This window comes from Podarcis raffonei, chromosome 1 (genome assembly GCF_027172205.1).
Source record: "Podarcis raffonei isolate rPodRaf1 chromosome 1, rPodRaf1.pri, whole genome shotgun sequence".
Classification (NCBI taxonomy): Eukaryota; Metazoa; Chordata; class Lepidosauria; order Squamata; family Lacertidae; genus Podarcis; species Podarcis raffonei.
The window spans coordinates 83412703-83426956 of NC_070602.1; the positions used below are offsets into that span (position 1 = coordinate 83412703).

Below are 14254 nucleotides of genomic sequence, written 5' to 3' on the forward strand. Positions count from 1 at the left end.
CCAGAGCTTATTTTGCCATGGGGGAACCGTGTTGTGCAAGCGGAAATCCTTGCACAATTTCCACTGGTGGGATTCATCAGCTGAATCCCACTCCTAATGCAGAATCAATCCCCACCCTGTCAGTGTAGCTCAAAATGCTGTTAGTTATCTATCTAATAAGAACACTTGCCTTTCCTGGCCCAAAATATCTGTCCTTAGTAGGCCTCTAGTTCTATTCTACTGGATAGGCACAGCTTCCTGTGTCCTGCCTTGCTTTTTGCTTAAGCCCCGCAGGATTGCCTTGGCTGAGGACCACAGCAAATTCCTACAAACTGCTGATAACTGTGCTGTGGCTTAGGATTTATCTAGAGATTAAGCAAGCAACAACGGACCAATTCACATTAAGAAGGCAGGGGGAAAGGCTCCCTTAAACAGCTTACGGTGAGGAGGTGGTGTTACATAACCCTGTTAGGAGTATCATGTGTTAAAAGTATCATGGGAGCTTTCAGGACAGCCCTACTGGAATCTAAATTGGGTGCATTAGTACACAGTATTTTACTGATTCCCAATCCACTGGTCTGTGTGAGCTAATGGATATAGAAGAATCTAAAATGAGGACCGTTTCTGCATCTTTAGGGTCCCTTGCGCAGCTTATGCTATTCATGCCACATACACTTATGCTCTTCAGAGCTAGGAAGCCTTCATGCCTCTACGAAAGGGGCTGTCTTACCACATAGTGCCACTGCATAGCTCAGCTTCTCTATTCCATTTAAAGCTTGCAGGCAATGCAGGTAGGTGTGGAGAGTAAGATATAGGTGGTGGTTAGTGAAGAAAACTTGAACTACAGAGATACCGAAGCAAGCCAGTTTTTCAACATGAAAGTCTTAAAACTGGTAAGCAGAGGATCCTGCAAAGGTAGTCACAAATGGCTCCATGTCAGCCAAAGTGCAAAGGGGATTTTAGCAGGCGAAATATGGAAAGGTAATTGGGGACAGAGGGCAAGATGTCTTTTAAGATGCTTCGTCTTGATCGTGTAACTTGCTCCCATTTCTAAGAATGTGTGTGCAGCCTTGCTGCATCAAAGCCCCATCTGGCCCAGCATCCCATATGCCTCTGGGAAGCCCATAACTGCACTCTCCCTACTTTAAGATTCCCAACAGCTGGTACTGCAGAGGCATGTCACCTACAGCTATCAGGCCCTACCCTCCATGAATTTGCCTAATCCCCTTTTCAAGCCATCAAAGCTGTTGGCCACCACTACATCTAATGGAAGCAAGCTCCACCGTTTTGCTAGGTACTGTGGAAGGAGGACTTCATTTTATCTGTCCTGAACCTTCCAACATCCTCTCCTCCACACCTCCTAAGGAGAGCTTGTTTCATCCTCCAAGCCGCATCATGCAGCCCCATTCATTTTATTCTCCCCAAACAGTCGACAAAGGAGCAGCTACATAAGAATCTTACATGTTTATTCAAAAAGATGTAGTAACCCCCCATGGGGAAAGGGGGGAGCACACATCAGGACAAAGTTGGCAAAAAAGTCAATCAAAAATACCCCCAAAAATAAAGACATCCCCAATCCCAGGGGAGCAGAATTTTTGGTATTGAATTTTTATTCAGCCGTTTTCTTTAAAAAAAGTTACATGGCTGGGCCCTAGGGAGGTAAGCAGCCGCTGTACAGTGTAACCGCTACGCAAGACAGCCTGGGCCCCACACCTACAGCTAGGGGGGCAGGCAGGGCTAGTTACTTCTTGGCTTTGGCAGAGTTGCGTGGCGGAGTGATTGGGCGCCCACCAGGGTTCAATCCACTGAACTGGCCATATTTGCCCTTATTCTTGTCAGCCGGTTTCAAGATCTGTAGAATTCAAGAAATGAGGGGTGGGGAAGGGAATAGGAGAGAAAAGATTAGTTTCAGGGTAAAGGTTTAGTGTCTCATTGCAACCCACAACCCCATTTTACCTCTCGTTCAGATGCTAAATAATCAAAGCAACAAAACAAGGACTGAAGCCCTCCAAGTCAGATTTTCAGCACTTAAGGCCTGTTTAAAGAACTAATCTATTTAAGACCTAATCTATTTCAATACATGTTTTCTTTCTTGGTAGCTTTTTGATACTGCTTATTTTGGCATAATTTTTAAATCTTTTAAGCTAAAATACAGTGTTAATTCATCTATTTATTGTTCTTTTAATTGTTTCATGATCACTTTTATACTATCGTTTTAAGGTAACTGTATTTCATTTACATAAATAAATAAAATGTACTGTAAAAGCTGCCTCGGTGGGGTTTTTATATCCCATTCTCCCTTCTCCCCTCAATACAGCACCCAGGGGTGTTTGTGCTAATGGAACAATTAGAAGAGTGCAACACTGAATTTCTTCCATAAATATCACCCTGTGGCTTTGGGATTTTTTTCCTAGTTAAAAATAGCACAGAGCTCTAGATGAGCACTGGGCAAAAGCTAACTGGAAGAGCTCCCAATGGAAGAATGTAAACAAGTTTCACATAAAAAAAATAAAATACTGTAGCCCCAGAAGGCTGGTTATTTGGGCATCCCAGTTCACGTTTGTACAGAAACATATCCTGATAAGCGATTTAGCATGCAGAAAACCATTTTGAAATAGGACAGATAATTTATATGATACATTTAAAATCAAAAGAGGAATGTTCATATCCTGAGATCCCACACATCTTATGTGGCATCCAGCATCAGGAGAGTGGATCACCAAAAAATCTGCCTCTATTTTTTTTTTTAAGGCTTCTATCCTCCTTTATAACCTACACACTATCAGAAGAGGGTAGAGTACTGGTAATAGGAAAAGAGGGAAGCGCTATGCTCAATAGTCTTTACCTGGAAGGAGCACATAAGAGTCTCGTCAACACTCATCATTGCGCCTGCATTATCAAACTCCCCACAGTAGTTCGGGGCAGAAAAGAGGGTTACCAGCTGCCGTTTGGCAAAAAACTCATAGCCGTCTTCTACCACCTATTGGAGGGGGAAGACAAAGAGAAACAGAGGGAGGGGGCAGAGAATTAACCATGAAGAAGGCATAAATATGTACATATTCCCCATGTCCTGCTTGTGGGCTTCCCCTTGGCCAGGCTAGATGGGCCCTTGATTGATGCAGCAGGGCTCTTCTCCTGTTCCCACTCCCACAGCCCAGGCACAGACACCCTCCCCTCTTCCAGGGCGGCCTCAGTGCCCCAACCTGGTGCGCTCGGCAGATCAAGTCCAGATCGTGCTTGTGAAGGAATTTGGCGACAACTTCTGAGCCAAAGGTGAAGGAGACCCCGCGGTCATTCTCGCCCCAGCCCTGCACGTCTTTGTCAGGATCGGACCAGAGCAAGTCACAGAGCAGTCCCTGGTCAGGGACATCCGTGGGCCTCATGATCCGCCGAATCTGTTCCATGGACTGGAGGTCAGGTGAGAGCCCTGGAAAACAAGGTATACATACTGTCAATGCTGCCAAGGGACAGCAGGTGGGGAGGGGAGTTGTGCCAAGTTTACACCCTCTGCCAGGGCCAGCTCAAGCCATTTTGCTGCCTGAGGCAGATCAGCAAATGGCACCCACCCCCTCCTTGAGTCAAGGCATATAGTACCCAAGGCCAGCCAAGTTATTCTGGCGCCCAAGGCAGAAAAATTACACAAACCTCTCCTACAGTTAAAACTATTAATAAAGCAAAACAGCCATTTGCTGCCCTTTTACATCACCCAGTACCATCTCCCCATGGCAGCCTCCTGACTCTGCCTAATGGTAGGGCTGAGCCTGCCCCCCTACTTATACTCTTCCCTTAACTAACCCCAACTGCTACCTTATGTCTTGTCACATTGCAAGAAGGAAAAAAGAAGCAGTATCAGGAAATTACAGAGAAAGAAAAGCTAAATGGAATTATCCTACAGTATGAGTGCGCAGAAGGTAGCCTGGTAAATTTTTGGATGATTTGTAAGGATCAATGGTGGTTTCCGATTCCTCATTATTTACAAACAGCACCAAAAAAAAGGAGAGAGGCTGCAGCCGTTTGCAAACCTACATGCCTGATCCATGGACAAGTTGTAAATATTTCAGCGGCAGCAATCCTTAGCTCAGTGGTAGGTAGAGCACCAGGTTCAATCCTTGGCATCCTATTTCCCTAAATATGCTTAGGATTGCACACAGTTCCTTAAAGCTGCATGTTCTTCTTTTTAAAAGTCTCCTCCGTGCCTGGCCTTTTACTAATTGCTAGTCTCTCAGACTCCGTGCTCCTCACCTATAAAATATAAATAATAACTGGTTGCCATCAACCAGGTCTGTGCAGCTCTATTGGATGGTTTTAAACCTGTGTGTTGGACTCCCTTATCTGGAGCAACCCAGCTGCAAATGTGTACTTGTCTACGCAGGTCACAGAATGTGGAGCTCGCTGGGTGGAGGAGGCAGTTGCCTCTGCCAGCAGCCACTATTTTCCACCTGCCTCCAGTTACTGAATTTTGTGGTGTTGATAAACAAACAAAACAAATCCTGCAAGCCCGAATCCAGTCCACCCCTGCCAAACACGTGCTGAGCTGATGCTCTCCCAGTGGGCCAAAAGAGACCTGGGGAAGCCTTCACTCCAAACTCCACAGTAAAAACAAATAAATAAATAAATGAGGAAACCCTTGTAAAAGGTCTTGACCTTCTTCCCATTCATGTCAACATTTCCCCGGGCTTTTATTCTGCCTGCCCCCCAAGGAAGAGCACCAGCTCAGCATGCGCCAAGGCACCTAATTCCAAGGTAGGTTGCTCCCATGGCCTTTGGCTGCAGCAGCTTTTGTTCTTTTCCAGAGACAATGCTGGTTGCAAACCACCTGGGACAGGCCACACAAACACAGTCACCAGTACCTGCCACCAGGCAGCAGGAGCAGCATTTTCTCCCCTCCAACCCAATCCCCATCTTTTCTGGGGCTGGCCCACCTCCATGGCAGCAGAAGATCTTCTCATCGACGATGGCAGCGATAGGCAGGCAGTTGAAGCAGTCCGTGAAGGTCTTCCACAGTTTGATGTTATAGCGCCTTTTACCTGCAAAATGTGGGGGAATTGGGAAACGTTAGCAAGGAGAGAAAGAGAGAGAAAGAAGGGCCTATTTTGAGGAGCCATGCTCCTGCAGTGTAGGGGGCAGGGGCAGGGGGAAGGGAGAGAAAGAAGAGCATCCCTGTAAGGACAGACGGATGCTGGGGGGCCAGATTGACAGGTTAGGAGGGCCACATTTAGACCCCGGTCCTCTGGTTCCCCATCCCTATCCTCTCTCCACCCTCCACACTTGCACACCCACAGTTCTAAATAGGAGCCTTGCACTCACATTCATCATAAAAGCCATAGATGCGGTTGATGCTGGCACACTCGTGGTTCCCCCGCAGCAGGAAGAAGTTCTCAGGGTATTTAATCTTGTAGGCCAAGAGCAGGCAGATTGTCTCCAGCGACTGCTTCCCTCGGTCCACATAGTCGCCCAAGAAGAGGTAGTTGCTCTCTGGGGGGAAGCCCCCGTATTCAAAGAGTCGGAGCAGGTCATAGTACTGCCCATGGATGTCACCTGGAAAAGGGGAGGGGGCAGTTGATAACAGAAGAGGAGCACTGATGGAACTGTTGGAAATGTATGACGGATCATAACACCGCTCTCTCTTGTTCTGAGCAGGGGAGAGAGCAAGATACCAAGAAGGGTACAAATGCAGATGATCCTCTTTCCTCCTCTCAGCTGCAAGGGTCTGATGTGCTTCTAAGGAAGAGGCGGCGGCACAGGTCCAGGTCCAGGTTACTGAGGTCTTATGCACAGGGTACCAGGGAATCCCTTTGTCCTCTCCATGTTCTCATGCCCCAGCCCTTCTCCACTCTTGGCCCCACCCCTTACCTCTTCCTCTCTGCTTCTTTACATTCTCAAATATTACTGTCCTCCTTTCTTCATCTTCTCCCCTCCTTCTACTTCCTTTCACCTGCTGATATTGCCTGTCTCCCTCTCACTTTCCTTTTCATTTTGCTCACTTTCTTCTGACTTCTGCCACCTTCTCTGCCACTTTTAATTTGCACCTCCCTATGACTTTTGTCCCTTCCTAATGTCAACTTGCCTGAAACCAAAATGAACAGGAAATCAGATGAAGATTAATCACTGGCAGACAGTGACGAGGTTAAGTGACCTACAGAGTGAGCAGGCAGATTGCAGTCTTAGAGGGGAGGTCTGCGGGCCTCTCAAACCAAATGGGCCATGGGCCAGTGCCCCACTAGCATAGGACCTTGACTGAAGCAGAAACAATAGCATTAACTTACCACCCATCTCCAAAAACAGTACAGATGTGGCAGAACTTAACAAATACATACATACATACATACATACATACATACATACATACATGATTGAATAAAAGTATGATGAACAAAAGCCGCTCGTGGGGAGGGGGAAATAGGCATTCCCAGTTTACCAAAATATTGAGATGCATTTCAGATTTATCCCCCTTAAGCAACTATAGGCTAACGGCTGTACTAAACAGTAGGTGGAAACTTACCGCAAATCTTGAGCGGGGCTTCCAGCTCCAACAGGATGGGCTGGCTCAAGAAGATTTCTCGCGACTTCAGGCACAGGCCCCGAATCTCGTTTTCGGCCAGCTGCACATTCTTGCCCGGGCGCGAGCCTTGCACTGGAAAACCAAAACATGCCAGTTGACATCTGCAACATATGCCGCCCCATCCTTCGTAAACACCAGTCTTCCCCACTCGCACCTCCTTCACAGAGACATTCCCAGTGCTCTCCTCTCTGGAAACAGTCCTGGTGCCCCGTTGAAATTTATTTACTTCCTCTCCATACCATGGAGATTGTCACATCACCAGAGGCAGAGCTGCATTCTTGACTTTGGGATGGCAGGGAGAGTTGGGCAGGACATGCGAAGCCAGCTCCCTTGAAGTCCACCAATGTATAAGTGCCTCAAGAGGCTAGTACTGGAAATCTTCGCTTATCACATTAGAAGGCCTAAAGCTGCACCACATCTGCATTATTTACTTTAGCTTGACTTCTGTTCCAGCACCTACGTTACTCATTGCCAGACATGAGGCTGGTAGTTTTCCTGCCCCCCCCCCGCAAGTCTGTTGCCAGTCTGACCTATACCCTCTGGTACAGAAGCATTACAAGACACTAGGAGGAGTCCAAAAATCTCAAAAATGCAGGTGGCGACTTCTGTTTAAAGGAATTATTTTTCTCATTAAACCCGCATCGCAAGCAGAGCATCAGCTTTGATTGCAAAAGATCCCATGTTCAACTCCTGGCATCTCCAGGGAACCCAAAAGAGCTGCTTCCAGTCGGTGGAGACAATCAGAGAGCTAGATGAACTGATGGTCCAACTCCGTACAAGGCAGTTTCTTATGTTCCTATGAGTAACCAATGCTGACTAATACTAGTATGCCAGGTGAAGGCCTGCTGGGCAAACCCAAGCAAGCTTAACTCTGACTGCCTGTTCTTGTGTACACAGCTGCTTTCTTTCAGTTTCTATCCTCTAGTTGGGCAATAGGAACAGAAGCATCCTACCTTACAAGGAAGTGGTTCAGGATAGTCCCAGCCAAACTGAAATCTCATCGCACCAGCACAGGTATACATCTAGCTGGCCAGGAAAAACACAGCACTTTCCCTGGAGTGGTTACAACCCCAGTCTTCCCCAACTGCTGAACTCAGTGGGCCCTACTCTCAAGTAAACATGCTGAGGCTTGGGGTCGTTAGTTTCTTCCTGGGGGTTTTTGCCAGCGCAATGCCCCATCTAGATTCTTGGCCAGATCCACCTGCGAGGAAGTGGAGAGGTTTGCTAGGGACAAGCCCCTTTCGGGGGCCTCTGGTCGCGGATCCAAGGCTACAGTAGCCGCCTGCGAGAGCGGACAGGAATCCGCCCCGCCCCGCCCCCAGGTCCTGACTGTCGCCCAGGCGGAGGTGGGCCGTCACCTGCGCTCCACCCCGCCCACAAAGCCGAGCCAAAAAGCAACACTATTTCCCCGTAAAGAGGAACAGCACCTCCCTCTCCCCTCGCCGGTGCCTGTGGAGCAGCTCGGTTCCCACGCTCGCAATGCTTGCCTAATCGCTCAATAGGGTTCCATTGCCGTCATTGTTTGCATTACGTCGCGAGGGGCGCTCCCCCGCCCGACACGCGGGCGCAAGGAAATCCCACGGGCGTCGACACGCCCTTCTGGAGGCGCCGTCGCCCCCAATTCCCCTCGCCAAGCCTCCATCCTGCTAGTTGCCCGCTTCGGATTGCAGCGAGGCTCCTCACGGGGTCTTTGCCATGGGAGCATATTCACCCAGTGTTTTTCAAGCTGCTCTGGCTCCCGGTGGAGTACAGGGTCAGATTTAAGGTGCTGCTTTTGACCTTTAAAGTCCTTCATGGCCTAGGACCCTCATACCTATGGGACCGCCTCTCCTGGTATGCCCCACGGAGAGCATCAAGGTCCAATAAATAACAACATCCTAGTGATCCCAGGCCCTAAGGAAGTTAGATTGGCTTCAACCAGAGCCAGGGCCTTTTCAACTCTGGCTCCGGCCTGGTGGAACGCTCTGCCTCATGAGACCAGGGCCCTGCAGGATCTGATTTCTTTCCGCAGGGCCTGTAAGACAGAGATGTTCCGCCTGGCCTTTGGCTTGGAGCCAATTTGATTCCCTCCCTCCCTCTCTTTCTTTTTTCTTTTCCTTCTCCTCCTGCAATGAGGCTACATTTTAATGTTTTAATGTTCCATTATTTTAATGTTGTATTTTATTTTTGTTTTTAAGTTGTAATCATTCTTCTTGTTTTTATTATTGCTTGTAAGCCGCTCTGAGCCCGGCCTTGGCTGGGGAGGGAGGGGTATAAATAAAAAATTATTATTATTATTATTATTATTATTATTATTATTATTATTATTATTATTAGCGGGAAGCCGCGAGGAGGGAGCCGCACCCGGCAAAAAGAGGGCAGCAGCGATTTCGCGGAGCGGGGAAGCTCCGAGTTGAGTCCGAGGGCGCCCACGCGAGATCACGGCTGTCTTACTGCATTTAGTTCTAGTAACCCAACCTTCCCTGCGGCGCGTTAACAGCGTTGCTTCCTCCACAGAAGTTCACGCCAGAGCCTCACTTTGTGGGTGGTGGTGGGGGGAGCATCTTGAGTTGCGAGTTTCACAGGAGTGGACTGGGCGGGGAGGAAGCGTGAGGAGCACTGAATCCACGCAAAACTTACCCTGGTGATATACCTAATGGGAACCTCCCCCCCCCCAAAAAAAAGACAAAGGAGAATGGTTCAGCTCACACACTCACACCAGACATCTCCCCCCCCCATCCCCCGCAAAAGTGGCTGTTGCGTGCGTGGGTGCAAAGCTAGTGCAGGGGTCTGCGCGGATTTCTCGCCGCCGCGCACGTTCGCGGCGGAGGCTGAGGCAGCAGCGTGAGCGGGGGCGCCTCCGCCGCGCATTCCAGCGCGCGGAGGGGAGCAGGAGGGCGATCGGGAATCTCCAGCAGCCCACTCCAGCCCCGCGCGCAATTCTCCTCGCGGGGCGGCGGCCAACGGCAAGGGTCGTCCCCCCGCCCCGCTGCGCGCCCGGCCCCCGCGGCTCACCTTCCAGGAGGCGCCCGATGATGGAATCCAAATTGAGCTTCTCGCCGTCCGACATGGCGGCCCACTTGGAGAGAGGAAGCTGCGCTGCCTGGGCTCCGCTCTCTCTCCCTCCGCCGCTCTCTCTTTCCGCGCCCCCTCCCGCCGGCCCGACTCGGTGGTCCCAGCGCAGGCGAAGAGCAAGGGGCAGCGCCGGCTCGGCTCTTCTTCTACCTCTTCGCCGAGGAGCCTCCGCCGAAAGAAGCAGCGAGCAGGAAGGGCAGACGCGAGCGCACAGGCCCCGGCGGCCGCCGCCGCCACCACCACCTACAGGCCGGAGGGATCAGCGCGCGCCCTGGAGCCGGCGAGCTGCGACTGCGCGAGCCGTGGCCTCTCCCCACAAAGAGGGAAGCGGCGGCCTTTCTCTCTTTCAGCCCCAGAGCCTTCCCTAAGGCGGCTGAGGAAACGGCGTCACAAGTGCCCGGAACGCTGAGGTTCCCATAGTACTTATTTCCAAGAGGATACGTATACAGTACTGTATCTATGTAAAAGAAAACATGAGCAACGCTTTAACGTTTTCACTTCCACGACTAACCTGTGAGGTCAGTCCCCATCTCCCACCCCCCCACCCCATTTACAGATAGGAATATTAACCCTCCAACATTCCTCAGAAAATAGGGACATTCTACAGATGTAGAATAGTGTCCCTGTTTTCTGAGGATTGGAGTCAGGAAACCCAACATTGATGTGGTGCACTACTATAGTAGGATACTGTATAAACCCACTAAAGTCCAAATCGGGGCTTTGCATTTGGCCTCTCTCCAGCTGCTTTTTATGAGAATCTGCTAGAGTGGAAATTTTCGTTCCACTTCCAGGTTGTAGTTTCCCCAATTCTGAGGAACGGAAAGTAGTTGGAGCCATAGGACGCTATGCCAAGAGAGGAGGGCAAACCTGAATCTATACTTCTTAATAGATTTTCTTGAGTATAGGCCAGGCTGCAGCTTCACAGATTACAAAATAAGCACATGAAAGGCATTTATTTGTTTAGCCGTGTTACGGTAAAAATCTGGGTGCGAGGCTGCTCTGCCACCCAGCTCATCGGACTAAGTCCGCGGGTCCCTGCGGAAGAAAATGAGCTCAGCCGGGCACAGGAGCAAACTGCAGAAGATCCAAGTTTATTGCGCAACAGGTTCAAGACGAGATTGAACCCCGAGCAAGGGGTGACCTGAGTTTTTGAAACTTCCCTCCATATCCCAGAATACAGTGCAAAATACATCATATTTGCGTCATGAAGACATTAAAGAGAGGTTGGGTTACACGGATTACATCATGAATATTTTAGGGAGAGGTTGGGTTACACAAATTAACATATGGAGGAGGGAGGGGGGATTATGCAGAGTTGAAGGTATGCGCGAATAAGCGCTTCCTGATCACCGGTGATGGGAAGACAATAGTCCAAGTATGTAAAGTCTACCACCTGGCATTGCCCGGAGGAAAGGTTGGGCAGAGTGATTTGACTGGATTAGGGTCTTCCTGCGTACGTGACTCCTCGCTCGAAGGATTATGGAGGCAGGGGAGGTGTCATAAAGTCCAGAAGAAACTGAGTCAATTGACACCAGAACCAAGGAAATCGGTGCTATGGTTGATTTTATACGAATTTCTGAAGTTTTCAGTCCATTCCAGTCCATTCCCATATTGATAATTGAAGTCGGAAACAAAATAGATACATTGTTGCAGAATTTGACACTTTCAGGAGTTCAGGAGTTTCGGTTCCATTGTTCTCCCAGCAGAGAGCCGTCAGCAGCTTGTCAAGAGGTTAAATGAGGCGTGCAGGAGCTCACTGAGCTAGCTCTGCACGGCGAATGCATGGTTCTGATTGGATAAAGCGCGGCCATTACAGTGAATGGTGGATACAATTCGACACGGTCTACCCACGTTAGAAATGGAGCGAGAGGGAGGCTTAAGGAAAGATGGTGGGCTTATTTCGCCTGTATAGAGCGAGGGAAACCCACTTTATTTATGTGGCCATTTATGAGTGTGGTGCTTGTGTAACGGTTTGGGGGCTGAGGGGTCAGGGCAAAGCTGGGCGCCGTCGAGGTCATCTCCTCGGACCCTTTGGTGGCCGGCGGAGGGATGAGGGAAGGTACCCCCCCTCCTTCCGTATCAGTCCACCATTCGGAGATAGATTTGCATTAAAGTTCTGTAAGAACTTGCAAATCCTTTCTCCGCACCCTATACTCCTGTGATTTCATATTCTCCTTCTCCCAAGTGTCTCATCTGCACGTATTCAGGGAAGACAGGGGTGCTGTGTGAGCGGGAATAGGTTCGGAGGGAAAGAGGGGCAGGTTGAGTAGGGCAGCGAATGAGAGAGCAGCAAGGAGTAACACAGTGTATAGTACAACAGAGTACTGAGATGCAAAGGACAACAATAAGGACAGTAAGAAATATAACCTTGAGCAACTGTCGGAGCCATCCCAGCTTGGGCAACCATCCCCACAAGTCCACATCAGATAGTCCCTCATGTTGTATCTCATTTTGTCTCCCTGCTAGCTCGTGGATATTATTCAAATGTCCAGTGATATTTAAGGATTGATCAGTCACATATGTACAACACTCGCTACCTATTAAGGCACACGTCCCTCCCTGACTGGACAGCAGAAAGTCCGTCGCAATTCTGGTCTGTAAACTCAGCTGTCTTTTTTTTTTAAAAAAAATATTTTTATTAAACAGTTTTTATAGTCACACAAACAAAACATAACAACGACAAATACATAAACAAACAATAACAAAAACAAAACAACAAAAAAAAACAAGTATCATTTCATATCCTAATTTCTTAAACCTTTCTTCCTCGACTTCCTCATGCCTCCCTTTTCTGTATTCCAAATTCTAATCAATTACTCAGCAAATCTTCCCTTATTTTACTTTAAATTTAAGCTAATCTTCCTTATTCTCCTTGTCTTAACCATTGCTAATAGTAACCATTTACTTTCCAGTCCAACATCATTCTAACTTTCATTAATTTTGTAGTATTTCTTTAAATAGTCCTTAAACTTTTTCCATTCTTCTTCCGCTGCTTCTCTTCCCTGGTTTCGGATTCTGCTCGTCATTTCTGCCAAGCCCATGTAGTCAATCACCTTCATCTGCCATTCTTCCAGTGTGGGTAGATCTTGTGTCTTCCAGTACTTCGCAATAAGTATTCTAGCTGCTGTTGTAGCATACATAAAAAAAGTTATATCCGTCTTTAACACCCCTTGGCCGACAATGCCCAAGAGAAAGGCCTCTGGTTTCTTAGTGAAGGTATATTTAAATACCGTTTTAAGTTCATTATAGATCATTTCCCAGAATGCCTTGATCTTCGGGCACGTCCACCAAAGGTGAAAAAATGTACCTTCCTTTTCTTTACATTTCCAACATTTATTATCAGGCAAATGGTAAATCTTTGCAAGCTTGACTGGGGTTATGTACCACCTATAAATCATTTTCATAATATTTTCTCTTAAGGCATTACATGCCGTGAATTTCATCCCGGTGGTCCACAACTTTTCCCAGTCAGCAAACAAAATATTATGACCAATGTCCTGAGCCCATTTAATCATAGTTGATTTAACCGTTTCATCTTGTGTATTCCATTTCAGCAGCAAATTGTACATTTTTGACAGATTCTTAGTACTGGATTCTAACAATTCAGTCTCCAATTTTGATTTTTCCACCTGGAAGCCAATTTTACTGTCCATTTTAAACACTTCATTTATTTGGTGATAGTGCAACCAATCTCTCACCTTCTCTTTTAATTTCTCAAAACTCTGCAATCTCAGTTTGTCCCCTTCCTTTTCCAGAATTTCCCAATATCTTGGCCACTTCGACTCCATATTTAACTTTTTAACTGCCTTAGCTTCCATTGGCGACAACCACCTTGGGGTTTTGTTTTCCAGCAAATCTTTATATCTGACCCAGACATTTAATAGTGCTTTTCTGACAATATGGTTTTTAAAACTTTTATGCGCTTTAACCTTGTCATACCACAAATATGCATGCCACCCAAAAATATTGTTAAAACCTTCCAAATCCAAAATGTCTGTGTTTTCAAGAAGCAGCCAATCTTTTAGCCAGCAGAAAGCTGCCGCTTCATAGTACAGTTTGAAGTCTGGCAGGGCAAACCCCCCTCTTTCCTTTGAGTCCGTTAATATCTTAAATTTAATTCTGGGCTTCTTGCCCTGCCAGACAAATTTAGATATATCTTTCTGCCACTTCTTGAAACAGTCCATTTTATCCATTATTTGTAGTGCTTGGAACAAAAACAACATTCTTGGCAATACATTCATTTTTATAACTGCAATTCGGCCTAACAAGGAAAGCTTCAAGTTTGACCAAATCTCCAAATCTTTTTTCACTTCTGTCCAAGTTTTTTCATAATTATCTTTAAATAAGTTCACATTCTTAGCTGTCATATTTATACCCAAGTATTTCACTTTTTTAACCACAGTCAACCCCGTCTCATTCTGAAACCTTTCTTTTTCAACCTGTGTTAAATTTTTCTCCAATACCTTAGTCTTTAACTTATTCAATTTAAATCCTGCCATTTGACCAAACTCTTGAATTATTTCCAAAACTCTTTTCGTACTAGCTTCTGGCTCTTGTAATGTAAGTACTAGGTCATCTGCAAATGCTCTCAATTTGTATTGTTTAGCTCCGACCTGGATCCCTTTAACCAACTGGTCCCTCCTAATCATATTAAGCAAA

At 47.4% G+C, this 14254-nt stretch overlaps 1 protein-coding gene across 1 annotated transcript; it reads right to left on the reverse strand.

The window, feature by feature from the left end:
• Positions 1-1428: 1428 nt before the first annotated feature.
• PPP1CA (protein phosphatase 1 catalytic subunit alpha) lies at positions 1429-9825 on the reverse strand. Its single transcript, XM_053399774.1, has 7 exons — positions 9536-9825; positions 6482-6613; positions 5287-5517; positions 4902-5006; positions 3183-3406; positions 2825-2959; positions 1429-1831 (listed from the first exon to the last, which is right to left on the reverse strand). Exons 1-7 carry the CDS (start codon positions 9588-9590, stop codon positions 1721-1723), a joined length of 993 nt encoding a protein of 330 aa, XP_053255749.1. The 5' UTR covers positions 9591-9825; the 3' UTR covers positions 1429-1720.
• Positions 9826-14254: the final 4429 nt, after the last annotated feature.

What these genes read in the sequence shown, in the direction of transcription:
- PPP1CA (XM_053399774.1), bottom strand. Translation starts at nt 9,590, where the DNA reads ATGTCGGACGGCGAGAAGCTCAATTTGGATTCCATCATCGGGCGCCTC. An exon ending in CATCGGGCGCCTCCTGGAAG is followed by an intron (nt 6,614 to 9,535) that starts GTGAGCCGCGGG and finishes TTGGTTTTCCAG; the next exon opens with TGCAAGGCTCGCGCCCGGGC. An exon ending in GATCTTCTGCTGCCATGGAG is followed by an intron (nt 3,407 to 4,901) that starts GTGGGCCAGCCC and finishes CTTGTTTTCCAG; the next exon opens with GGCTCTCACCTGACCTCCAG.